At 45.0% G+C, this 27,735-nt stretch overlaps 1 protein-coding gene across 1 annotated transcript in view; it reads left to right on the top strand.

Moving 5' to 3' along the window:
• The window catches only part of Vit (vitrin), a 98,940-nt gene extending 74,606 nt beyond the window's left edge, over nt 1–24,334 (top strand). Inside the window, exons 9-13 of the mRNA XM_048353594.1 lie at nt 296–443; nt 14,876–14,979; nt 16,884–17,110; nt 20,253–20,766; nt 23,726–24,334. Coding sequence (XP_048209551.1) covers nt 296–443; nt 14,876–14,979; nt 16,884–17,110; nt 20,253–20,766; nt 23,726–23,904 — 1,172 coding nt within the window. The 3' untranslated portion in view covers nt 23,905–24,334. The remainder of the gene's footprint in view (nt 1–295; nt 444–14,875; nt 14,980–16,883; nt 17,111–20,252; nt 20,767–23,725) is intronic.
• The last annotated feature ends 3,401 nt before the right edge of the window (nt 24,335–27,735 follow it).

Genomic DNA, 27,735 nt, shown 5'->3' with positions numbered 1-27,735 from the left:
TCTCTTCAAACTGTCCTGGGTATTACTCACTTCTGAAATGTATCATGGTGGCCAAATTCACAGACTTCTAAAATAAATATGGAAACAAGATGGTACCCAAGTGTCCAGCGCCTTGGCACTCAGGGGAACTTTGTTGGGCTCTAAGTAGATGGATGTACCCAGCTATACCAGCTCTTGTTTTTCACTTACTTCTCGTTGGAATCTCAGGGGATGGTTAACAAAAACAAGCAAGGAACAAGCTGTCCAGGTACACAGTGAGAGAAAAACAGAATAACAGGGATTTTCTATTCCTCAGACTGTAAAGTTGATTTGGCCTTCTTGATGGATGGGAGTTCCAGCATTGGCAAACGTCGATTTCGAATCCAGAAGCAGTTCCTGGCTGATGTTGCCCAGGCTCTTGACATCGGCCCTGCTGGTCCCCTGATGGGGGTTGTACAGTATGGGTAAGTGCAGTCCCAACCCCTCAAGCAAATGTAAATGAAATGCAAGTAAGTTGGCTGCCATTTAAGGAATCTGAGCCTTCCTGAAAGCAAGGATAGGTTAATACACACCTGTAAGTAAATTCCCTTTGCATTCTTGATTAGTACAGATAGGGTACATGTCTTAGCTCAGTCATTAATAGTCTGGCCATTTTCTAGGCTTTCTCCACTCTGTTGTCAGTTCTCTTATCTGTAAAGAAGGGCCAAGTGTCCTTTCAACCTTGACTTATTTGGAGGGCTCCACCTTGAGCTACAAGTTACCCTTATATTGGAAGCCTACACAACACTGTGCCTTAGGGGGTGCTTTTCTCTTTGTTTTAAATAGCATTGTTCCCTGCACTGGTACCAGAGACATCTTACCAGGTAGTGGGGAAAGACAGGCATAGAGATGGCCCCCCAACTAGGTATCTGAACTCTGAAGTGGCTCTACTCAATTCACTTCATTCTTGTACTTCAGATGAGAATTAACATTCCAAACCAAACCTTCTTTTCTCTTTTTGTAGTGAAATAAGTCATATTCCAGATACAAAAATGGGATCCCCTCACACACACACTCAAAAAACCAAAGTTCATGGATAGTGTCAGATAATAAATAGTCAAAAAACAGAACATGCATAAGTCTCATATGTATGCATACGTATCATACAGGTGGTCTTCTTGTTCAATAAATATTGGGTGCAGGAGAATTACAATGCCATCATCAGAAGGACATTCATTAGCAGATGAAGTCCACCCTCCCACAAAGCTACGGATTCACCCTTGAAAATAGCAACCAACAGAGACCTCTGTGCCTCTTGCTCCAAAGCTGTAGCCCCACACTACTCCTGAAATATGAAAGGTTCATTCATGATATTTCAGCCCCTCTGAGCTTCCCAGAATAGAATTTGTTTATTTACGCGCGCGCGCGCGTGTGTGTGTGTGTGTGTGTGTGTGTGTGTGTGTGTGTGTGTGTGTGTGTGTTGGTATAAAGCTTAAATTCAGAGCCTGGGAGCTATCCCTTAGCTATCTAATGCTCTATCACTTGATCCCCATCTCCACTTCTGGGTTTTTGGTGGTTAATTAGGGATAAGAATTTCACAGACTTTGCTGCCCTGGCTGGCTTTGAACCTCGATCCTCAGATCTCAGCCTTTTGAGCAGTTAGAATTACAGGTGTGAGATGCCAGCACCCAGCTTCCCTAGCTGCATTGAAACTAGCATTTAAACCAGGTTGTTAAACTGAAGACACTAGAAATCCATTTTTGACTTATCAAGATAAGTAAATGAAAACTGCTTTATTAAAAAAAAAAAAACCTATTAGAGTTACATTTCTATGGTATATTTAGTTCTAGCTTCTATTCCTATGAGGAAAAAAGAATAAATTAGTTAGCTATCATATACATTAGTCAAAGATGATTATATTAAAAAAAAGAGTTGTCATAAATGCCATCTCTGGAACCAAATAGTCTTTACTTAAAATGAGAAAAAATGTGGTTTTTTTCTTTTTGGTTATTTGTTTTCTTGTCTATAAAATGTCAACCCATTTTCATTCCTGGGTTGCTTTTTAAGATAGCAAATGAATAGCAGGCTTTCCACAGGGAAAAAAAAAAAAGTAAGTATTTTAGTGCCAGATGCCCTCCAATCAATGTTATCTTGCATTAAAAATAGCTGCTTTAAAAGCTCATGTGTACCAAGGCTTATAGGATGATATGAAAATAAGGTGATGAATATGTCTAGAAAAAGAAAAATGGCATAAAATAGTATATGGATTGAAGAATAAAGGTAGCAGGAAAGGAAAACCAATAAAAGCGTCCTTCTTCCAGTTGTGGCTTCAATGTGTCACTCCCAAGTTATGCATTGGGAAGTTATTTCCCAATACAACAGTGTCGGAAGGCGGGACCCAGAAGAGGTGATTAGGAATAAATAAATATCTTTACCAGGGAAGTGGGATAGATACCACGAAGATGGGTTTGATAAGAAGATGAATCTGGCCCCTGCTTGCTTTTGCTCTTGCTGGCTTGAGTTCCCCGGCCCTTCCATCTCTGGCCATGATGACAGACACATCAGGAAAGCCCTCGCCAGGTGCATGCTTCTTAACATTACACCTGGCCTCCAGAACCGGAAGAATTTCCCCCCAACAATGACCCCATCTAGTAGCCCATGAGAGCAAGGCAGAATGAACTAAGCCCTCCAGAAATGCCTCCTTTCTTTTCCTAATGGGATCATTTTTTGCAAGAAAGAGTTGACCTCCTTGCTTTCCACATTCCCTTTCTAAACCTTTCTTGTTATCTGCCTTTTGTCTAGCCAGGATTCTTAATTAATTTACAGCACTTCAGGAGAGGTTGCACGTTTCCCTCTGTTTTAGGCCCACATACGCTAATCCATCATCTTCACCTTGCTTTAGCCACGGGGAGGAGAGGAAGGCACAATCAACTGCTGACGAGCATCTGAATTCCGACCTTAGTCCTGCTGGGTGACCTAAGCAAGTCACTTAACCTCTCCAGGGAAGCGCTGCCGCCTGCCAGCACTGGGGGTCCGCTGGTGATTTATTAAGCCTCTGCCAGCTCTGGCATCCTATAACACAGTGACTGGCTCTGTAATCAAAAGATACTACTGAATAAGTGACTGTTGGACTAACAGATGAGTGAGCTGCTTCCCACTTCCTTCCAGTTGGGGCCCTGAGGAGGTGGGGTGATCCCTGGTGAGATGCGGAGTCCCACTGGGGCTGTTTTCCCATCTATGGAACCTGAGAGACGAGTGGGAGGGCGGCCGGATGAGGCAGCAAGGGAGCACGCTTAGCCAGATGCAATTTCTCTTGATGGCAGGTACCCGGATTTCTCATGGAGGCAGCGCCCTCCATCCTTTCTCCATCCAATAGTATTAGTGCCTACAAAGGAAGGCATAGGGCAAGAAAGGGTAAAAGGAAGAAGTGGCTCCAGGAACTGTTTCTGAGAAGGGAAAAGCTAGCCCCATTGGGAACCTGAATCCCCTCATAGCATCTTAGGTTCTCACCAGACTCCTTAGTCCTCTGTATTAATCAGGGATCTGCAGAGGAAACAAACCAATCTAATAGGTGTGCTGATGGGGTGACTGGTTGAGATTGACTGATGCAATCTGAGACCAGCTAAGACCACAATGGCCACCTGCAAGCTGAAAGGCCAGGGAAGCTGGCTGACAGCCTCCTAACAAGAGGGACTGTTGATGCAGCCCTGATCCAATGGCAAAGGCTTAAGGCCTACGCTCTTCTGGAGAGCTGTTGGTGCAAGTCTCTGAGTAAAGGCTGAGGAAGCTGGAGTCCCATGCCCAGGAGAAATAGCTGCTCAAGGAGAGCAGACGGCACATTCTTCCTTTCTGCTTTTTCATTCCATCTGACTCTTTAGTGAATGGTGATTCAGGGTATGTCTCCTCCAATCAAGTCAATGATCCACACACCAATCATCACTGGAAGCTTCTTCCCAAGATACTCTCAGAACTATGACTTTCTAGGCACCCATTCCAGTTTGCAGCAAGCATGAGCCATCATACCTACCCCCCACCCCCCAATTCAGCATCACGTCTTGTCTTGACATCACAGAGCCCTGAGACCTCGGAGAGCGCCTGGCTCTGCCACCTCATGCTACAGAGTGACAAAAGGCCCTACAAAAGGAGGAGTGAGGAGCGCGGAGTATGCATAGGACTGACAAGTCATCCGTCATCGCCCTCCTCCTCCCCAGCATCTTCTGTGACTCCAGTCTGTCCATTCTACTTGCCTTCCACAGGCCAGGAGATGGCCAGGATCCTCCAGCGTTTCTCCTTCCACTGGCTGACTTCTGTACTTCTGACTTCATTTCAGCTTCAGTTCCCAAAGTCTCCACACCATGGAACCTGTGTGCTTCCTCTCACATGCTCCCACCCTCAAGCCACCATCACGAGGACCTGTCAGCCACCAGCATTCCCACCACAATCACTGTACATCTATAATGAGAGCGGCGGTGTTGGATACGAACTCAGAGATGTCAACTGACTTTCCCAAGAACCCCAGCAGAATGCACAACCCACAGTGAATCTTGGGTTAAATCTTCAAATGTCAAACTAAATTGACTTCAGAGGGAACATGCTGCTCATCTGCCAGGAAAATTGCTGATAATTGACTTTTCCACCGCTCAGAGACTGACACAAGGTGCCGAGCTGTGCCAAGGATCAAGCTTCTATCTTTCTCAGGCATATTAAGTTAAAATTATATAACCAACAGGCTTGCCACTGCACTTAATACCAGCAGGAACACTGAAAGAACAGCCAGAGCTAGGCACTGTTGGGTGGCTAGCCTCTATCAAGCAGAATGAATGCAACCTAGACCCATGGGTGTCTCATGCATTCTTGAGCTTCCATGTGATTTGGTTTGATGCCCCGATTTCTCTATTAATGGAAGAGAATCGAACACAGTCTTTTGAACCTCATCAGTCACAATAGGATATCAAAAGCAGAAAATAGTTTTGGAATAAAACAAAATGTGGGGTTTTCTTCATCTAAAAACAAAACCGACTTTTCTTTGACCTTCAGCCTATGACCGTTCCCTTCTGTGGGGAGGAGGAGTCTCTGACTAGGGCTGCATCTCTTACACATTCTAATTTCTCAGCCCTCCAACCCCAGGCCCTGGATTGCAGGATGGAAGTCTGGTACTGGGCTGAGTAGAAGGTTCCTGCCGATCAGATGCGCCGCATAGCACAGGGTAGAATGGATGGAAGGGGCTAATGATCACACCTTTTGTGCCTGGCAGAATCATGACCCAGAAAACTGTCTATGTCCACATCCTTGGATCTGTGAACAAAAGAGGACTTGCTGAGATAATTCAAGAAAGTGCCCTGAGATGGGCAGATGGTCATCTGCTTGTCCCTGTCTAATCACTTGTCTATATAAATAGACAATGTTTCCCAAGAAGAGACAGTGAGATGAAAGAAGAGACTCTGCACAAGGGACCCAGACATCCCAAGGAGCCAGAGAAAGGAAATCATTTCAAGCCAGGAGCTGGTGGCTCATGTCTATAATTTTAGTTACTGAGGAGGCTGAGATCTGGAAGATCACAATTCAAAGCCAGCCTGAGCAGGAAGTCTATAAGACTCTTATCTCCACTTAACCACCAAAAAGCTAGAAGTGGCACTGTGACTCAATTGGTAGAGCGCTAGCCTTCAAATGGCAGAGCGCTAGCCTTGAGCACAAAAAGCTCAGGAACAGCATCCAAGCCCTGAGTTCAAGCCTCAGGACAGGCACAGAAAAAAAAAAAAAAGCTTCTTCCTGGATACTTCTGAAAGCCACACAACCCTGCCAAAAGGTTTTCCTGGAATAATTCCATTAAGACTTGAATCAGACTTCAGACTTCCTATTTTAACTCTGCATTTATAATCATCAGTTTCGGCAGCAACAGAAAACAAATACAGCTACATTCCCCGAATAAGCAGCAAGGAAGGAATGGAAGGGGGTAGGACAGGAGACACGTCTCCATTGGGGCTGCAGAGGGGAATCATAGCACCCCCAGGGGGCTTCTGAGCATGAAATAACCAACTGGGCCCTGATTTCACATTCGCTTTATAGAAGTAGCTTTGAAAAGGTTCTAGTACCTGGACCACACCCTAGACCTATAAAAGCAGAATAAGTAGATATCTGAATGTTTTACTCCAATCTATGTGCAAGGTGGAGAATCAACTTCTCCCCAAGGAGAGAAAGCCTAGCTCAGCTTCCAAGTTCAGAGTGACAGCAACCTGTCTGAGCCCAGCTCTCAGCTCTGTCCTCAGCTCTTTTATCTCCTCAGTGTTGGTGACTTTCCAGAAATGAACAAGATTTCCCAACAGTCGCCCTCCCTCCACCTGCCTGGGCTAATTTTCTTGGGTGCTTGGATCCTTGCAAAGATCCCACCCTGTCTAAGAGACAGGCAGACAAGCATACTCCTGAGAAAGACAGCATGATCTGTAAATATAGCCTGCACACCATGCACACGGGCCGTGGCTTTTTCTACCCCATGCCTCTCTCTAGGGGTACATACAAAATGACAGCACTTGACTCTGACCAGCCATTCTTCTTGAACTCCCAGCACATATTTGCTGGGCTATGCAGGGCTCCCCTGAGAGTATTCTCCCCCTTGAGAATCCAACGGCTAGCCTGATGGGTATAAGAACTGCCCAGGGAGCTCTTAAAAATCCCAAGGTCCCGACCAAACCTCAAATCAATAAAATCAGAATTCCAGTGTGCAGATCCCAAATGTCATCATTATAATATCTTCTTTAGAGCTCCCCAGGTGATTCTATTGTGTAGCCAGAGTTAAGGCATGAATACACTCATAGGCCTGTGCAGTCCATGCTCCTGGCCACTCCTATCTCTCCTCAAGTAACCAATTAAAAAACTGCATCAGTCCATGCCCCCCCCCCATTTCCTCTCTGTCTTCCTTCTCTAGACTTCTTATTCCTCTTGATTTTTCTTAGTTTTTAAAGCATCCACGAAAGCATTGCTCCCGGAAGTGGGATCTACAGTGTCAGCTGGGAGATTGTTCAGAGATACAGAGCCTCAGGCCTCATTCTGGTCCCACAGCAGCAGAGTCTACATCCTATCGGGAGCCCAAGGTGATTGGATGAACTTGTCTCGGCTTGGCAAGCTCCATTGCTAAGACATCATAGCCCTATAGCACAGCGGGAGATTAGCAGCTGGTGAACCAGTTGGCTCTGGAGCAAAGCTCAGATCAGCAGAATGAGCATCCATGTTTTCCAGCAGGGACAGGTGAACATGGGTTCATCTTCTACTCTTTTTTTGATGGATAGGTAGAACTATTGCCACTAATTACAAAACTACCCCCCTAAAAGCTCCTTCCTCTCTTTCTCTGATGCTAGGAGATATGTAAAAGGCCAGTGTCTATTCACGGGAGATGGTTCAAAGTCCCCTAACACGTGGGCCTATGACATGCACCTGGTTATAGCTGCTCCCCCAGAAGGAATGAGAGCAGCATTTTCAGTCTGAGCCAGTGAATGTCCTCAAGGAGACAAATCTGCTAACGCCCCTGCAGGCTCTGGAATGTTCTGGAATGTCCCCTGGAGCCTCTTCCTGAGGTCACCAGCATGCCTCATCTGTAAATCACCACATTTTAGCCAGTATCAAAAGTTAGTTGATTAAGTATAGATTATTTTACTATGACCTTTAAGTAATGCCTTACCGGAGGAAAAGGCCTTACTGGAGAGACTATTAGTTAATATTTCTCTACTGACAAAAAGAAATTCTTTTGAGAGCCTCATGTCACAGGACGAAAAGGTCACTGGTAAGCTAGTGGACCCTGGGACTTTAGCAGAATTACACTGCCAGGACCAAAATGGCTTCAGAGGCCCTCTAGAACCCAGGACTCAACAAACTTCCTGGAAATAAGAATAATCTAGGGCTGGAAATGTGGCTTAGTGGTACAGTGCTTGCCTAGCATGCATGAGGCCCTGGGTTCAATTCCTCGGTATCACATAAATGAAATAAGTAAATTGTTATTTTTAAAAAGGAAGTATCTGGATTCCTTATCTCAACATTTTCCATGCCTCCTGAAATACATTACTTCTGTGAATGAAGAGAGCAAAAGGAAACTTGTTGAAGATTGTTGAATAATGAAGGGCAAGGGGCAGATGGGGAAAAGGAAAGGAGGTGAGGGGGTCAGTCTGATTAAAATGCTGTAGCTGCATATGGGACATCCATTTGGATAATTAACGTGCACTAAACAGAAGAATGATAGGAATCTACAGCAAGTCTGTGGGCGTATGGATATGAGTAGGGGAGGGTAAAGGAGGTGAATATGGTCAAATTACTTCATGTTCATGTGTGAAAATGGAGCAGTGAAGCTCACTGGCCTGGGAAGGGGACATGGAAGCTGAGAGACAGTGATGAAGAATGATTAAAAACAAAACAAAAATTCCAGAAACGTATTGGGTTTCTTCAGACAGAAGCCTGGTAACCTATACATTTAATAAGTGCCCTAGTGAGTTGTGCCCATGTTTACCTCTGCCCGTCTCTGGCAGGTGTCCTTGATTTTTAAAAACTTACCAAGTAGCTATTTCCTGTCACACATATAACCCATTTCTAGGTATGGCCAACTTCTGGCTCACTTATTTCTTTTCATGAAGCCAAGTTCTTCCCAACATAGGACACTTTTGTATTTTCTCGTGGGAATTATAAAACTTTTTTCTTCTTATTTTCAGAGGAACTCTTTGACACTGCCAAAAGGGAACTGCAGCTTCTTTTCAAAAATTGTTTACATAAAAAAATTAGTGGAATATCTCTTTGAATGTTTCAATCATATCCATCTTATTCTATTTTCTGTTGCTTAACAAAACACCTGAGTTGGGTACTTTATTAAGAAAAGAGTTTAGTTCAAAGTTTAGGAGGCTCAAGCACATGGTACAAGCTTCTGCTTAGCTCATAGCAGATAGCATCACAGTGGTAGAGATGCTTTCAAGAGCAGATGAAGTGCATGCAAGATACATTCAAAAGAAGATCTCAGCCGCCACTGGTGGCTTTCACCTGAAAGCCTAGCTCCTCAGGAGGCTGAGATCTGAGGACCATGGTTCAAAGTCCCCTGTCCAATTAACCACTCAAAAACAGGAAGTACACTGTGGCTCAAGTGGTAGAGTGCTAGCCTTGAGCACAAAGAGGTTCAGGAAAGTACTCAGGCCCTGAGTTCAAGCCCCACAACTAACAAAAAGAAAGAAAGAAAGAAAGAAAGAAAGAAAGAAAGAAAGAAAGAAAGAAGGAAGGAAGGAAGGAAGGAAGGAAGGAAGGAAGGAAGGAAGGAAGGAAGGAAGGAAGGAAGGAAGGAAGGAAGGAAGGAAGAAGAAAGAAAGAAAGAAAGAGAGAAAGAAAGAAAGGAGAAAGAAAGAAAGAAGAAAGAAAGAAAGAAAGAAAGAAAGAAAGAAAGAAGGAAAGAGAGAGAGAGAGGGAGGGAGGGAGGGAGGGAGGGAGGAAGGAAGGAAGGAAGGAAGGAAGGAAGGAAGGAAGGAAGGAAGGAAGGAAGGAAGGAAGGAAGGAAGGGAGAAAATAGAAGGCCTCAAGGGAAGTGCCAAGTAGTCTTATAACAACCCAGTCTTGGAGGAACTAATCCAGTCCTAAGACCTTCATTAATCCCTTCTTAAGATGATGACCTCACAACCTGATTACTTCCCTTAGGCCTGCCTTTTAAAGATTAAATCATTCAACACCAACACACTGGAGATTAATCCTCCATTATGTGGACTATTGGAGAATATACCACATAACAAACCATTCCAGGCTTGGTAGCTGGAAAGTAACCAGGCTCACATGCCTGGCCACGAGCCTATCCATCCTAAAAAAGGACAAATGGATGCATGTGCTCCTGTGTCCTGTTTCCAAGAACTGCTACACTCTTCAGGCCAACTACTTATGCAGCTCCATAATTTACTTAGCATGGAATTTAACAAAGATGTATTAAGTGTTTGACACAGTCAGTCTAAGGTATTCTGCACTATATTATTTGCAGTGGCGACTGATGTAAAAATCCATCCACATAGTTCGGTTACATTTGCCTTTGAGACCCTCATCAAGGATGAGTTCCATGCTCATAATCATAATCGTAATCGTTGCTCATAATCATAATAATCACCAATGTAGCCTTTAGGAAAGGGTTCAGAGTCCCCTGAAACAGTCCTCCTCCATCCACTAAGCACATAAAGAAGTGTGACAGAGGTTCTGTTCTTCAGGACTGCACAATCTTGTTAAGGAGGTGATACTTTCTTAAAGAAATGACATTAAGTGAAATGAAAAGGACCTTTTTACTAGATGTATAAATAGCTCAACTGTATGTCTGTGAGGATGAGCTTGTCCCTAAGCCATGATGTAACAGAGGCAGTGTTCATCTGTACTGGAAAGGAGATGAGACAAGAGGACATTCAGCTTGCTTGCCTTTACCGATGTATTCACGGTTACCTCTTACCTCCTGCGTGCTCCCCGGAAGGAATCAAAAGCCAGGAGGGCCACCTCAACTAGGCTACAGTGGATAACCAAGATTTGTGCATCTGCTCATTTGCTAATTGGCCAAGCCAGGGGGTATGGCTCAACCTACCAAGTTCACCTATTCACTAAACACAAAGGTGTGTGACACCAATTTTGTAACTCAGGGCACTTTCACCATCATTACTAGACATGTGTGGAGGTGGGAACAATGTTTGAGTTACTGATGCACCCATTTCCAGCCATGGTCAGATAAGGTAAGACTTTGCTTCTTGTTTGGCCATTTTAAAGGATCCTTTTCACATTCAATTTAAGTGTTTATCTGTGTGTGTGTGTGTGTGTGTGTGTGTGTGTGTGTGTGTGTGCTTTTGTACTTTGCTCTGGTGACTTCACTATTTCAAATATCCTCCAAATGTAGCACTGTAATGCTTCCTGGTGGTCTGAGTGATAAAGCAAAGTAAACTAAAGTGGTAAGGTGCTTACCTAGCATTTGTGAAGCCCCGGGTTCAATCCCCAGCACCACCATAACTAAATAAACAAATAAACGCCTTTACAGAGAAACTAAAGGTCAAAGAAATCTACAGCCACATTATCCAAAATCAGGAAAGTGTTCAGTGTATTGCAGTTCAAGTTTTATTACAACAAAATATTAGGTATAATTAATTATTCATAAGAAACACGAACTTTGCTGTCTTCAAAGATAAACCTATATAAAACAAGGTTATGTTTTACTCTGAGGTGACCAACAGCTGAGAGGAGCCATACCCTGTGTTTCTCCTTTGAGTGACTTCTTGTGCCCTATTTCAGTGCTCTTGGTGATCACAGAGCGTAATCACCACGTGCGCAGAATGTGGGAAACGATGGGTAAGTAGCAATCACTGGCTGAGGCGGAGCTCCGGGAGCTAGCCTAGCCCCCCAGAGCGTGCTCTTCCACAGCACTGAAAACAAAAACCTACAAAGTGGTCAGCACTGAATGATCAATTAGGTCAGAAGTCTCCTAAAATCCACTTTTTCCAAAATCCTTGAAAGTCTAGGGCTGGGGATATAGCCTAGTGGCAAGAGTGCCTGCCTCGGATACACGAGGCCCTAGGTTCGATTCCCCAGCACCACATATACAGAAAAACGGCCAGAAGCGGCGCTGTGGCTCAAGTGGCAGAGTGCTAGCCTTGAGCGGGAAGAAGCCAGGGACAGTGCTCAGGCCCTGAGTCCAAGGCCCAGGACTGGCCAAAAAAAACAAAAAACAAAAACAAAAATCCTTGAAAGTCTGATTTTCATGCTCTTTAAAATTATTTGTGATCAACAATTTAACCATTGGCCCTGACTTCATGACAATCTTCAGACACACTCTGGAAAGCTTATCAACGAAGATAAACTCATTTGGAAGTGCCCACATGTAATTAAAAATTTCAAATGTAAGTCAATTTTTATGAATTAATTTTTTTACAATTAGTATGTGTAGTGTTGTCTGTGGTGGACAATTATATAATTCTAAATGTCAATATTGACTTTGTATATTTTTATAAGAACATGGTCATTTTTACAGTCTATAAAAGTTCCTAATCCTTAGTTACTAGGAGCAAGATCCAGACCTGCGAGACTTTGTAGAGTTTTGTGGCTTTCTAAGATAAAAAGCACGAGTTAGGTGCGAAGCATCTGTCTGTAGTGCCAGATAATTGGGAGGTTGTTTGAGATCAAGCTAGGCAACATAGTAAGATCCCCATCTCAAAGTTTTCAAAAGCAAGGAAAGGAAAGAAAGGACACAAAATTCTCACTATAAAAGCCATTGAAAGCAGCACCATTCGCTTCCTAGTGAATCACAGACACTTGAGGCCAATTGGGTGAGACTACCACTCAAGTGGTTATGTTGGTCTAAGCTGACAAAATGCTACAGAGAAACCACTTGAAGGATGAAGGGTTTCTTTGGATTCACTGTTTTGAAAGAGTTAATCCACAGTTGCTTGTCCCTCTTGCTTTAGCCCCAAGGCCTAACACCTCAGCAGGGAGTGTGTGCTGAAGAAAGGCTGCACACTCCATGATGGCCAGGAAGAAGAAGGGAGTGAAAAAGAGGCCCTACCTTTTAAAGGTTCCATCATCGCTCAGCACTGCCACAGAAGGGATCAAGCTCCCATAAACACTATTGAAACCATAGCAGGGAGCTTTCTGATGACTCCTTATTGTTTTTATTGTTGTTGCTGCTGTGGCTGCTACTGGGGATGACACCCAGGGCACATGCTAAGCAGACTCTCAACCATGGTGAGAGTCAAACTTTGATGGTTTTTCAACAGAGGAATTTTTTTTTTTTTTTTTTTTGGCCAGTCCTGGGCCTTGGACTCAGAGCCTGAGCACTGTCCCTGGCTTCTTTTTGCTCAAGGCTAGCACTCTGCCACTTGAGCCACAGCGCCACTTCTGGCCATTTTCTGTATATGTGGAGCTGAGGAATCGAACCCAGGGCCTCATGTATACGAGGCAAGCACTCTTGCCACTAGGCCATATTCCCAGCCCCCAACAGAGGAATTTTACAGTCAGGCTTGAAACAGAACTGGAGGACGAGTTCTGGAGCAGGCATGCTATCACTAGCATTGCAGAGACTAGAATCAACCAGAAGTAAGGGGACTTGAATGTGGGAGGGGTCATCCTAAAGATACAGAGGCAGAAATAAAAGTTAAGGCATCTAATAGAATAGTCAGCCTGGAGGTTGGGGACCTAGAGGTTCTGTTAGCAGGTCCAGGGAGTGAATGCAACAGTTACTGGATTGTTCTGTAAGATTACAACCAGAGAAGGCCTAGGACTCTCTCACTGTGTGGCTCCCTCCACTGATGTTCAGCCTCAGGATCATGCCCTTCATGCTCAGTTCTGAGGCCCATGTTTCCTCCACTCTGCCTGTTGCTTTGTTTGTTTGTTCCTATTTGTTGAATCCTTGGTTTGTTTCTTTCCCAATGCCCCATCTTGAATGAAGATATGTAGCCCTCCCGGTGTGCCATCACCTGCCATTTAGATAACTCAGGTCAGCCTGGAAAGGAAAGGAAAGGGAGGAAGGGAGGGAGGGAGGGAGGGAGGGAGGGAGGGAGGGAATGTCTATTTCAGTTCTTTATTTGGGTCTTTGGTAAGAGCACTGCCTGGCTCACTAAGAATCCCCTGCAGTCTCCTTGGAGTTGCTACCTGCCATGGCCCGTACACTGAGAACAGCGTGCCTGCTTCTGGTGTCTGTGGCAAAGCCACTTTTACAACTCTCCATCACACTTTTTGGGGATGTAGTGGCTGGCTGACTACTAATCTGGTAGTCAGAAACGATGAAGAATTTCAAGATGATAGCAGCAGAGTATTAAAACAAGTGTGGGTGCTTTTGAAGGGTGAGGGTCTGGGTGACCATGCAGGTTGAATGTGTACAGAGAAGGTTCTGTCTGTTTTGCTGTCAACTCTTCATGAGATGTGGCCTCACCACACATACTCACTGGAGCCCAGCTGTGGGTCCACACACACCTAACAGTTCTCATCCCTCCAGCACATCATAAAAGGTCTTCTATACCCTCTGCTCAACCGTTTCCAAGCCTATTCTCATGGCTTATCCACAGAGTTTCATCTTGTGAGAAAAAGCCTTATCCTGCCTCTCACTGAACATCGTTTTAGCCTTTGGAGAATGCATGGGTCACTGGAGCCATGAGATGAGAAGGGTAGAGTGGCCTCCATTCCACCACTCCCATGCAGCTCCAGTGCTGGGATGGGGGCCCGCATGGCCCAGGGGTCAGCCAGCAGCAGGCTCTCTCTTCTCTCTCTCTCTCTCTCTCTCTCTCTCTCTCTCTCTCTCTCTCTCCCTGAGTCTGGGGTAGCCTGGGGACAGGCTGCTCTATGGGTGAGATCCTTATTTTCACAGGATCCCTCTGGACAGTGGTTCTGTTCGTCAGCAATATGGATTCGATGGCGGTGTTTTTAATCTCTGTGAGGAAGGCAAAAGCCTGGAGAAGTTAGGTGATTTCTCAAGATTTCTCAACAGCTGGGCAATGCAACTGTCAAAAGGAGAACTCATACTTTCTGAGTTCTGAAACCGCCCAATTTTCCTTTTCTTTCTTTCTTAACTTTTTTTTTTTTGGGGGGGGGGGCCCATCCTGGGGCTTGAACTTAGGGTCTGGACACTGTTTCTGAGCTTCTTTTTGCTCAAGGCCAGCATTCCACCACTTGAGCCACAGTGCCATTTCCAACTTTTTCTGTTTATGTAGTACTGAGGAATCATACCCAGGGTTCCATGCATGCTAGGCAAGCACTCGCCCACTAAGCCACATTTCCAGCCCTGAAACAGCATGATCATCTTCACACATACTACAAGCATGCCACCCTCCTTTCATCATCCGTCCACAGTGGGGTATTGGATACAGCTCCATGCCACGGATCCACCATGATTCTGTCTTCTCCCAAAGGGAATGACTTTCCAACTCACTATTTTTTCTTTCTTATTCTGATTCTTCAGAGACAATCCTGCCACCCAGTTCAACCTGAAAACTCACATGAATTCTCAAGATCTGAAGACAGCTATAGAGAAAATTACCCAAAGGGGAGGGCTTTCTAATGTAGGTATGTGACCCAGATTCAGATCATTTCTATCTGGTTACCATGGCTCTCTTTCTCCTTGCTTGTCTTCTATCTTTCTATATAGAAGTAAGAAAAAAATAACCCATTAAGAAATGACTCATATAACCTTAGTACCTTTTCTAAAGTATTATGAGTTCAAGAGGCAAAAATTGGCAAAATCTATTGCTGGGAATTCCAGCCTGCTTGGTTCTTCAGGAGACATCAATCCTCGGATGAGCAGGATTGATAGTGTGACTGTTTCCTGATTGGTCAAAAGTCTCCCATCCCTTGACACTAAATTCTGTGACCAATGCCATTCCAGAAGCCCCTGAGAGCTCTTTGGGCATCTTGTTCCTGTCAGATACTGTCATTCTAATGCCGGTGCTGAGAAAATTATGTCTTCTATTTCAAAACTAGTAGGGTGAAGGGTCACTTGAATCCAAGGTCTAGTCTTTAGAGGGAGAGATTCACCCCAAGATGAATGGACATCAGGAAACAGCTCCAGACAAACTAGACTGCAGGACTGTGAAAGAGTCCATGTCAATGTATTATATTCTTTCATAAATGGTAGTCTGGGACATTGGGTAGAGGTTGCTTGTCTGCTTTTCATAAAAACTCTTCCTACTTCCAAATTCCAAAGGAATGGAGACATGAGCCACAGTGACTTGGCCTAGAACATGCAGAAGGAGTAGAATAGTGTTTTAGGCACATCCTTGGAGTGTCCCCAACTCTGTGAACATCTCTCTAATGACTCAGGCATTATTATCTGGGAAATACAGACACTAGCAGTTAGCGCCCCCAAATCTATACAACCCTCATCACAAGCATGACAGAGTGGATTTCTGATTTGTTTTCAACGTAATATTTACATTAACAAAATGCCAATGAGAAAAAAACTTAAGAAGACAACCTATTTTTCTGGTAGGAGCAGAGAGGTGTCTTACCAATTGGCATACCTTTCTTTCCAGTTGATGACATGTTCTAACTCTGCCTCTGTATCATTCGGGGCTTGAGTTCAGAGACAACAATGCATCTAACTGACTGAAGCACAAAGTGACATATTTCAGAAGGAAGCAGACTATAGGCTGAGCTTTCAGAGCTGACTTCTCTAGGCCTTTTGTAGAACCGGCTTCCAAACTCTTTCAAGATCAAGAATGTTTTCTGAACACTGTCCCCAGCTTCTTCAGGAACCTGACACATTCAGGAAGTCGCATGACCTAGGCTCCCTCCAAACCCCACTTTCACCCCCACAAAGGATGCTTCACCTCCATCCATCTCAACACCATCAAAACCAGCCACTCACTCTGCCCTACTATGTAACTGTACCTATTTTGCACAACACCTTGTCAAAAAAAATTAATAAATAAATAAACCAGCAACTCAACACAGCACCTCTGCTAACAGGGCCCTGGTGAAGCCCAGTACCCTACAAAACCTTGTCAGCAGAAATAGCAAAAACAGAAGGATAGCCTCACTTTTATCTTCTAAATCCCATAAAAATTCATGGAGCTAAAACAAAGCTGGGAATTTAGATCCAAGGGAATGTGAACAATGAAGCTTGCAGACTGCCAGCCTTTGGCTCCCAGGGGCCCTTTCATTCCAGTGAAAGTTTGTCTCTACTACTTGCTGATCCCTAAAACTTTTTTCACAGCAAGAGACAATTGGAAGCTACAAGTTCAACATGAAACTAGTTGCACGACATTGTGACTGTGCTAAATGCCACTGAATTGTTTGCCTAAAACTGCCACTGAATTATCTACCTAAAAAGAATTAGGATGATTTAAAAACAGAAAGTAGGGGCGGGGGATGAGCACTTTTTGTTTTGCACCGCTTTGTGCTGCTATGATCTATTCTTGTAGTCCTAATTGCCACCATCATTCTATGTACTGATATTCTTTTTCTTCCAGGTCGGGCCATCTCCATTGCGACCAAGAACTTCTTTTCCAAAGCTAATGGAAACAGAGGTGGTGCTCCAAACGTGGTAGTGGTGATGGTGGATGGTTGGCCCACAGACAAGGTGGAAGAGACCTCCAGACTCGCGAGAGAGTCAGGAATCAACATTTTCTTCATCACCATCGAGGGTGCTGTTGAAAATGAGAAGCAGTACGTGATGGAGCCCAACTTTGCAAACAAGGTAGAGAACTAGCCGAGAAGTGGCCCTGTGCTCTCAAGTGATAGTAAGCGCTGCCTATGCCAGAGAATCTTGAGTTACCTCCTCAAAGCAAAGCCCTATGTCCAGCCCTAGGCCAGCAGCTTGGCGGCAGAGGGGAAGAGCAGTGCTCCCCAGGTCTCACTTGAGGCTTTCCTATAGCTCCAAGGAATTCTGATCAGGGAGGTTTCAACACAGCACACGAGCAAGCACACATGTGTGCACACCCACACAAACACACATACACTGTCTCACAAATACCAACCACAAACAAATCTACCCAATAAATGAGAGAAGTGTGTGACAGGTCCTGGAGGCTAGGTTTCAGTGGATCTCTTGGTTCCCGTGGACAGGCCTGGCAGATGGGCCAGAACTGGCAGGTGGGATCCTGGCACGTGGGCCTCCTGCTCCCATTCCTCCAAAGTCATCTTAATGTGTCATACAGTGGACTCCCTGGAAGCCTTCCTCCAAACACAATGCTCCAACTAGAAAGAAAGGAAAAAGGGGGTAGGGGGAGCAAGAGGGAGAAAGGGAAGGAGGGAGCCAGCCAGCTAGACCTGGAAGGCTCTGTCTTTGGTGCTCCTCTGACTTCAATGTTCTGTGTGTTCAAGGCTAACCCCAGGGTACTGTGTATCAAACTGCCAACTATTTCTGGATCCCTGGATCTTGCTCTGTTTCAAATCCTTTCCCTGTTCATTTTTCTATCTTGTACCCTTCACCCTCCTTTCTTAGGATGCTTTCTCCCTCCAGCATCTCCCCTAAAATCCATTTTTCCTCTGTCTCTTGAGCTCTATAGCATCTCTGCCAAGATGACTGATCTTCCTCCCCTTTTGATGTCCTGTGAGAGCCTGAAATCCAACCAGCAACATGCCAAGTCCATTGCCTTTTCCATACAAACTGCCTCCTTGTATCTTAACTACTTCACACCCATCCCGAGGGCAGCATTGTCCCAGTGCCTCCTGGGCTCATTGCCTATCTCACCTCCCTGTTCTTTCCATACCCAGAACCACCTGTCTGGTGACATCTGGTCTATTTCCTTACTGGATGTGCCTAGCTCTGTGTAGATTTCACAATGAGGCCCATCTTGTGTTTACAAAGTGCTCCTACAATCCTGTGGGGTCTTGGTGCCAGATCTTTACTGCTCCCCATTGCTACTGAGGCCTTCTGGAGTGGGAAGCCAGCATGCCTCTGACCCCCACACGGGCCCTGGTCAACTGGGCTCCTGTCGGTGCCAGCGCCATCTCTCTCTCCTGCATGCAGGAGTCCTTTGCAGGGACTTCACCATCCTTTGGCCGGAACTCAGCTCAGTCCCAGCACTTGGCCCAGTCCCAACACTCCGCTTGGTCCCAGCACTCAGCTAGCCCATGGAAAATTCTGTGAAGCCTGTTTAGATTTTCATAAGCCAATTAGAAAACATTTCCTAGGAAACATCAAGCTAGTTCCTGTTTCCAAGCAACTTTTGGATACTCGCTTTATGGAGACTAGTCCAGTCACTTCCGAGAGCATACCAACCAGTTTGGTTAATGTTTATTAGTAGTTGCCTTCACTTTTCTCTCGAGTGTGCATAGGCACAATTGAACAAATACTCATTTGCCCGGATGCCGGGTTGTCTGGAGGGCAGAGCTTGGGTTTGGAAGGCCAACAACTTTGTCTTCCAGTCTCAGGAGCTCAGATTGTCCTTTTGCAGTCAGCTTTCGGTGTGTTCCCTCAAGACTGGAAGTTGTCACTCCACTTTGTAGGCAAGGGGGGGATTTGATGTGAAAATCTCCCCCAAGAGCTGCTAGTGGGAGGCTGTGAGTCTTCCTACCAGGGGCATGGCTGCTCTAGAGATGGCGCTTCCTTCCATTCCTTCTTGTGTGCCTCTGCTTTCCCCTTTCAAATAAAAGCTTTTTTTTTAATTTTTACTTAATTTTATTGTAAAGGTGGTGTACAGAGGGATTACATAAGTAAGGTAATGAGTACACTTCTTGCATACAGTGTTACTTCCTCCCTCAGTTTCTCCCACTTTCTCTCCCCTTTGCTCCCCTCCCCCCATTGTAAAGTTTATTTCCAACATAGTGTGTTATGAGTATCACTGTTGCATTGGTTCACCCTTTGTCTCGCCATTTTATTATTCCTCTTCCCTTCCCCAAATCAGATAAATGTATTTATACAAGTCACAGGGTACCAAAATTTAAAAAAACAGCGACAACAGGGAATAACCCAAAAGGAAAAAGAGAAAGAACTTCACACAGTACATTAAAAAACAAAACCACAAAAAAAATTGGGGGCTGGGAATATGGCCTAGTGGCAAGAGTGCTTGCCTCATATACATGAGGCCCTGGGTTCGATTCCTCAGCACCACATATACAGAAAATGGCCAGAAGTGGCGCTGTGGCTCCAGTGGCAGAGTGCTAGCCTTGAGCAAAAAAGAAGCCAGGGACAGTGCTCAGGCCCTGAGTTCACGGCCCAGGACTGGCCAAAAAAAAAAAAAAAAAATTGTTTCCATATCTTGAAGTTCATTTTGATTAGCATCATTTTATATGGTCATACTTACATAGCTATTGAGCTATTGTGATACTCCTCTAGGACTATCCTAGACATATACTAATGGATCAAGAAAATGTGGTATAATGACACAATGAAAGTCTATGTTTCCTTCAGAAAGAATGACATCTCTCCATTCCTAAGAAAATGAAGAGACTTGGAAAATAATCATATTAAATGAGGCAAGCCAGACCCAAAGAAACATAGGCTCCATGGTTTCCCTCATTTGTAATAATTAGTAAAGCATTTTTTAATCTTGTAATGCAATAGTGCCCACCAAAGCCATTTACTTTGAGGCTGCCCTGCGGCACAAACGAACTGAGGACCCTGGAGAGGCAGAAATACAAAGCTGGGTGCCTTTCCCTCTCCCTGCACAGATTGCGTTCTGCCAGGACGGGGACCCAGCTGAAGGGTGAGATGGAGCATGATGTTGCTGGCAGGGTCTTGGCCTTTGGCAGTGCCCAGGCAGATGAGCTAGGTGCACAGAAAGGATTGGAGAAGGACTCGCACAGGATGCAAGAGCCCGTTAGCTTCTTCACTAGAGCGATGGTTGGAGGACTTGCCCCCTGATCTGCAAGTGTTCCCCCGCTTTGTCTCGCAGGCTGTGTGCAGAACGAACGGCTTCTACTCGTTCCATGTGCAGAGCTGGTTCGGCCTCCACAAAACTGTGCAGCCCCTGGTGAAGCGGGTGTGTGACACGGAGCGCCTGGCCTGCAGCAAGACCTGCTTAAACTCGGCCGACCTAGGCTTCGTCATCGACGGCTCCAGCAGCGTGGGGACCGGCAACTTCCGCACCGTGCTGCAGTTCGTGGCCAACATCACAAAGGAGTTTGAGATTTCCGACACCGACACCCGCATCGGGGTGGTCCAGTACACCTACGAGCAGCGGCTGGAGTTTGCATTTGACAAGTACAACACCAAAGCCGACATCCTCAATGCCATCAAGCGGGTGGGGTACTGGAGCGGGGGCACCAGCACAGGGGCCGCCATCCACTACGCCCTGGAACAGCTCTTCAAGAAGTCCAAGCCCAACAAGAGAAAGCTCATGATCCTCATCACCGATGGCAGGTCCTACGATGACGTGCGGATTCCTGCCATGGCTGCCCATCACAAGGGTGAGGGGGTTCTGCTGCCCAGCAGGGTGCTGCGTTCTCCTCTCTGGGCTTCAGGGGCCAGTGTCTTTTAAGCAAGGGGGCTTTTGGACTCTAGGTTTTTATCTTCGACTTAAAATTTATGACTGGAGCTGGGCAGTGGTGGCTCCAGCCTGTAATCCTTGCTACTCAGGAAGAGATCTGAGGAGCACAGGTTTGAAGCCAGCCCAGGCAGGAAAGTCCATGAGATTATTATCTCCAATGAACCACCAAGAGCCAGAAGTAGAGCTGTGGCTCAAGTGGTAGACCGCTAGCCTTGAACATAAAAAGCTCAGGAACAGTGCCCAGGCCTTGAGTTCAAGCCCCAGGACCACCACCCCCCCCCCCCGGCCCGGCAAACACACACACACACACACACACACACACACACACACTAAAAAAAACTGCATTTATGACTGGGCATGGTGTTACACACTGTAATCCTAGTACTTGGAAGGATGACAGAACAACTGCAAGTTCAAGGCCATCCTGGCCTACAAAGAAAAGCAAAAATCAAACAACAACAAGAGAGAGAGAGAGAGAGAATGTGTGTGTGTGTGTGTGTGTGTGTGTGTGTGTCTGAGTAGTGAAAAGAAGGAAGAGGTAGCAGGTGATTCCCCAAGTGCCCTTGCAAATAAACAGCCGTGGATCATGGGAAACTACAGTAAGACTCTTATACCTAAAGCTTTTCCCATAGAGGCCTGGTACTGTCATTGAGAAGTTGATTTGTTACTTTATGAAGGACACCCAGTCTCTAACCTCTGTTAAAGACCTTAAATTGTGCTAGTGCCTTTTAAGCAACAACAATACTTTTAAAGAAAAGTACTGATTTGTTAAACAACTGCTACCTGATCTTGATAGTTGAGGGTAAGCCTCAAAGAAAATTTGACTCCAAATAGGTAACTAAGTATTTCCATGCCAAAATTTCTAAGAAGTCAATGGAAAGTGTAAAGGCATGAAGCATGAGCAAAATATTCTGGTCAGTGTTTAGAAAGTCAGTCAGTCTCTGTTGTAGGACCATTTTTGAAAAGTACCATGAAATATCATGACTATGTAAACAGCCTGAAGAAAACCTTGAGAGATAATCATGATAGTAATAATAATAAAAGTTAACTTGCCAGGCCATAGTGTCTCAAGCCTGTAATCACAGTTATCCTGAGGTCAGCTCAATGGCGGAGCACAGTGATCCTGCCTGTAATCCCAGCTGAGATTGGCTCAGTAGCCACACACCTACTGTTCCAGCAACATGGAGAAGTCTAAAAAGGAGGATCACAGCCCAGGCTGGCCCAGACATAAACCAAGATCCTACCTTGAAAGTAGCCAATGCAAAAAGGGGGTTTGGAGGAGTAGCTTAAGTGGTAGAGTGCCTGCCTGGCAAGAGCAAGGCTCTCGTACCCTCCTCCCCACCCCACACACTACAAAAGTAAACTGAGCCAGGCACCGGTGGCTTGTGCCTGTAGCTACTCAGGAGGCTGAGATCTGAGGATTGAGGTTCAAAGCCAACTGGGGCAGAAAAGTCCCCTGAGATTCTTATCTCCAATTAACCACTGGAAAATGGAAAGTAGTGCTGTGGCTCAAGTGGCAGAAGACTAGCTTTGAGCACAGAGAGGCTCAGGGAGAGTGCCCAGACCCTGAGTTCAAACCCCACAACTGATTAAAAAAAAAAGTAAACCGAGTAAGTGGTGAACACCAGAACTCAGTCTGTTTGGGGAGTAGTTGTTTTTCATTTTCCATGCCTACGTAATTTGGGTTGTGTTGCAGTGTTTTCTGTACTGTCAAAAGTTCAATTCCTTCCTTAAACAAATCTTAATGAAGGATAGGTACAGAATCTGGAAACTACAAGTTCCCAGAGAACATTTCCAGACAAATTCTTCTCAGTGATTTACCCTTTGGGGACCCTGTGGGGGTACACTTCTAGTGTCAGGATGGTTGGTCACCTAACTGTCACATGGTCCCTCAGGCTTGTATCAGCAGAGCGAGGGTTTCAAACACAGAAGCTATTCAGTGTCCCAAAGCAAGTGGACAAGGGTGAATGGAACAGCATTTAGCCACAGCCATGGACTCTCTTGCTCTCTCCAAACATCATCCATGTCACGGTCAGCTTCACTGTCACTTACTACCCCACATGTACCCGTGGATTCACCCAGCCATCCTCCTAAACTTGTTCGACAGAACACAAGGCTAAGATCAATGGGAACTTAACAGGATATCATATTCTGGGCAGCTTTAAAGAACTGCCACAGATCGATGCAAGGGACATAAAGGCAAGTTCCTAATTTCCTGGTCTTATGGCCTCACTGTAAGCTGTGCTAGAAAATGTAAGGAGTCTTGTGTCCTTGGAAATGCTGAAATCCGTGCATGCTAAGCAATCGCTCTACCAGTGACATCCAGCCCTTGAATTAGCTTTTGATACACTTAAGACTCTCTGAGATTTGCCTATCAGCTTGAGATATATACCATGTGGTATCACCTGCAGAGCAGCAAAAGTTTCACTTGTTCCAAAATATCTTCCTATTACTTGCTACTGGACATTTTAAACTTAAAAAAATTATTAGCATATACTAATTATGTGTAATAATAGGTTTCATTTGATCTTAGCCTCCCATGCCTATTCCTTCCTCCAGCTGGTTCCTTTCCTCTTCCCAAATTACGGGACATGCAATTCTTCACAGTACGTACTCGATTTTGTCTATTTCGGTGGTAAACTCATAACAGCTCTGATTTTATTACTGGGAACAGAGAAAATGTTCAAAAGACTCAAATGAATGAATGAATGGATGATTTGGTTTAATATGAACTATGAAACTGACAGGCCCAAAGGGTTATGTTCTTTGGCCCATTTCTGGCTTGGAATTGGTTGTGCTAAAAGGCAACATGAGGGAAAGGCACCTTGGCAGGACTTTTTCTTAGGGACACCCACTTCATCTGCTCTCTGTCTCCACAGGAGTGATCACCTATGCCATAGGCGTCGCATGGGCTGCCCAAGAAGAGCTGGAGATCATTGCCACTCACCCCGCCAGGGACCATTCCTTCTTTGTGGATGAGTTTGACCACCTCTACACATCAGTCCCCAGGATCATCAGGAACATCTGCACAGAGTTCAACTCACAGCCTCGGAACTGAATGATTGATTGGTTGATTCTAGGGCCATCTCCCTCTCTTCCCAGGCTTGGGGAAGGCTTGAGGAAACAAAGGCCTTGTTATTCTTTTCTTTTTGCCAGTGTGGTGTTCATACTTGGAGTTAGAAGGTGATTATCCATTTGTAGAGTGAACTGACACAACACGTCATTTTGAGGACACTGAGGAGTTAACATTCTAACAGTTTCAAAACACAGATTGAGAGTGTGGCTCTTTGGGTAGACTTAAGTGGAGCTTCTGTGAACATTTTTCATTTTCACTGGAATTCTCGAACCCTCATTTTTGTCACAGTAATGTAGGAGTTGTTGCTTAATTAAAAGCTCAGAAGGATGCCATGCAGCCTTCCTGATTGGGTAGTGTGGACTGTTTCTGGGGCTTGTGGTGGGGGTGGGGGGATGGGGAGATGGGACACTACGTACTGCTCTCCTCAACCCAAGGTGACAGCACTTTCACCAGGAAGTAGAGACATGGCATGGCACACAGCAGTACCTGCTACACCGCCCCCTCCCTCGCTGTTACCTGCGTCCCTGAAACAAATTGTATCAGGGCAGTCATGGTACATTAGACTACTCATTGCAATCACTTGGGAGGGAAAATGCCCCTTTCCAGGTTTATCCTTCCCAGGGAAATCTGAGTCTCTGGGATTGGAATCTGAACAGGTGTTAAACAGCTCCCTGACAATTCTCTCCCCACCCCCACCCCCACCCCCCCTTTTTTTTGCTAGTCCTGGGGCTTGAACTCAGGGCCTGAACACTATCCCTGGTTTCTTTTTGTTCAAGGCTAGCACTCTGCCACTTGAGCCACAGCACTATTTCTGGCTTTTTCTGTTTATGTGGTGCTGAGGAATCGAACCTAGGGCTTCATGTATACGAGGCAAGTACTCTTGCCACTAGGCCATATTCCCAGCCCTAGATAGGTATTTTTTTAAAGTTAGCCTTCTCAGTATGAGGTTGGTTGAATTTGTGGAAAGGTCAACAATATTTTATGCTTAATTTTTTTTTTGCCAGACCTGGGGCTTGAGCTCAGGGCCTGAGTATTGTCCCTGGTTTCTTTTTACTCAAGGCTAGCACTCTACCACTTGAGCCATGGAGCCACTTCCAGCTTTTTCTGTTTATGTGGTACTGAGGAATCGAATCCAGAGCTTCATGAATGCTAGGCCAGCATTCTACAGCTAAGCCACATTTCCAGCCCTATACTTAATATTTTATACTTCAAGTTTAAAATGATTTGCCACCAATAAGCAATTATTTCTAAGAATAGTGCTATTTTTAAATATTCTGGAGTCCTCTGTCATGCACAAGACTGATCTAGTTTAGAAAATTAATTACATGGCTACTGTAGAGATCATGTAATCTGGAAGACGAAGGAAACTCTCCCAACGTCCCAACATGTGACCAGCAAATATTCTCGAGTGTCCTGGGTAGAGGCAAGGTTCCACAGGTGAGGTGGTTGAGCTGCAAAAGACTACCATGTCCTTGGAATTGTCTGTATGGCTGCTCAAGTGACCAGAGACAGTGACAAGAGTTGAGATAGAGGAACAAAACAGTAAGTCAATCTCTGGTATCGTCCGCTAATAACTGAGAGACTGGCAGAGGACCACAGAGACAGAATGAGGACAGACCCTAGCCCGAGGCTAGAAGGTCACAAGAGGGGGTTTGTGGGAAATGACACTCATGCAGAGTAGTCCTATCCTCATTCCAGGACTGAAGGACAAAAGCTAAGCGACATCTAACCGGTCGGTGCCCCTGAGGAAGCTGAAAGACAATCAAGTTCCGGGTGCGTAAGTGAGAAGGTGAAGATGCTGATGTTTCTGAGTTTGCTGATGAGAGAGAGGAGTCCCCTGAGTCCCAGTGGGAAGGCTGGGGTGAAGCGCAGGGCTAGGGAATTTGAGTTTGCACAGACATTCAGGTCCTAGAGCTGATGGATGGTGTAGAAAGTTTGGCTTCTGCTGCTGCTCGCTGCTCAGCAACCTAAGCTATGTCCAATGCTGCTGCTGCACATCCTTAGAGACTGTGTCAGCCTCTCAGATAGCAAAGGAGGAAACACAGGTTGCACAGACAAGGAGGAGTAGAACTAATCCAGATGTGTCAGAGTGGCTCTTGATCACCTTTTGTGGGGGTCAGAATATCCACCCCCAACCTTCCCCACCCTACCTTGTTCTACACACTCCTGGGCATTGGTCTGGCCTTTGCAGAGCTCTCTGAATACTGTGGACACTGGACCAAAGTCTCCTAAGGCAACCCTGTCTTGCATTCTGTGGTCTCAATAGACACATCTTCTCAAAGTCAGCCACCACAAGTAGACAAGAGACATTGAGCCACCATCTCCAGAGACACACGCTCTTTCAACTTCATTCTGCCCCATCTCCCCACATCTCATAAATTAAGGCCCTTTGACATTTCTTTGCTAAGGGACAAAGCTTTGCAATATTAAAAAAATTTCTGGCCAACATGACAAAGTTCATGTATTTCTTGCTTCTCTGGGGCTCTTTAAATAAACCTTCTTGAACAGGGCAAAATCTGCATAAAGCAACTTTCCCATTCATTGTCTCCGAGGGCAGCATAAATTTATAGACAATGTTCCTGTGACCAAGGATTTTTCAGCCAGATCATGATGATGATGATGATATTTTCAGTCAAAATCCTAAGAGAAGGTCTCCCCTTAGGTTACAATACATAAGCATTGGTAAAAGTAGAAATATGCTTGAAAATATAAATTGCTTTGGAGAATAACATTGCCTTTTAGGAATTCACAGTCTGGTGGGAAACCACAAGAAATGAAGAATTAAAATGATATAATGACTATCATGGGAATGCCCAAAGTGTATAACTCGTCATTGCAAGCATCCTCAGGAGAAATAGAATGGTAATGATGCCTAAACTCTGAGTGTTTGTCAAAGACTGAACATTGCCATAGGTTTCATACATCTTAACTCATCTCCATGATTGGCTGAAGTATTTTTTTATTCCCATTTCACAGATCATGCATCTGAAGGCATTGGGAGGAAGGGTAACTTTCTCCAGGCCATAGAGTTGGTGGGAGACTATTCTGAAAATGAATCCCAGCGTCTATATACTAATCCAGTTTTCTTCTCATAAAAAGACTGCACCAGATAACCAAAATGGTTGTCTAGGGAATTCTCTGGTAAGCTTGAAAACTTATAATGCACATTCCACAAAGTATGCCCAGCATCTGTTAATACAATTCACATATAATGTGAACAGAACTTGAGAGATATCCAGTGTAAACTCTACGTTCCCCATGACTTACACTGATTCCCTGGAGAGCCGTCCTGCTGTCATTGAGCATGGGTGATTTTCATCTGCAGTCCACAAACCCCCTTCATGGATTTCTACACATATGGGACTCCTCCAATCATCCTGGTAATATACTCATCCTCCAACCATTCTCTGACTTGCCCAGATAAATTTAGGCTCTCTGGCTATGGAGTTCTAGCCCATCTATTTTCCAGAGATCTTAGTTGTTTCTTCAATCCGCGATCAAAAATATGGAGTCCAGAAAATAAAACCTTTGAATTTAATTCACCTGGTGAATGTCACCTGCTAGCAGGCCTAATACAGTACCACTAATAGAATGAAGGGTAGATATCTTTGGAGAGGAAGTGATGACAGGGGAGAAAATCTAATTTCATCTAATCACTGTCTGTCTAGGACCAGAGTCCTCTTTGACAATCTACCTATGTGGGTCCTCTGGTCCTCACCTTCTGCTCTCATTTCTCCTGCAGAAATGAATAATCTTTCTTCCATTTACTCTCTTTGATTTGACAAACAATATTAAGTACTTGTGAGGTCAGCC

The sequence above is a fragment of the Perognathus longimembris genome, chromosome 8 (assembly GCF_023159225.1).
Source record: "Perognathus longimembris pacificus isolate PPM17 chromosome 8, ASM2315922v1, whole genome shotgun sequence".
NCBI lineage: Eukaryota > Metazoa > Chordata > Mammalia > Rodentia > Heteromyidae > Perognathus > Perognathus longimembris.
The sequence above is the reverse complement of the archived record's forward strand: the minus strand, read 5'-3'. Positions and strand labels throughout refer to the sequence as shown.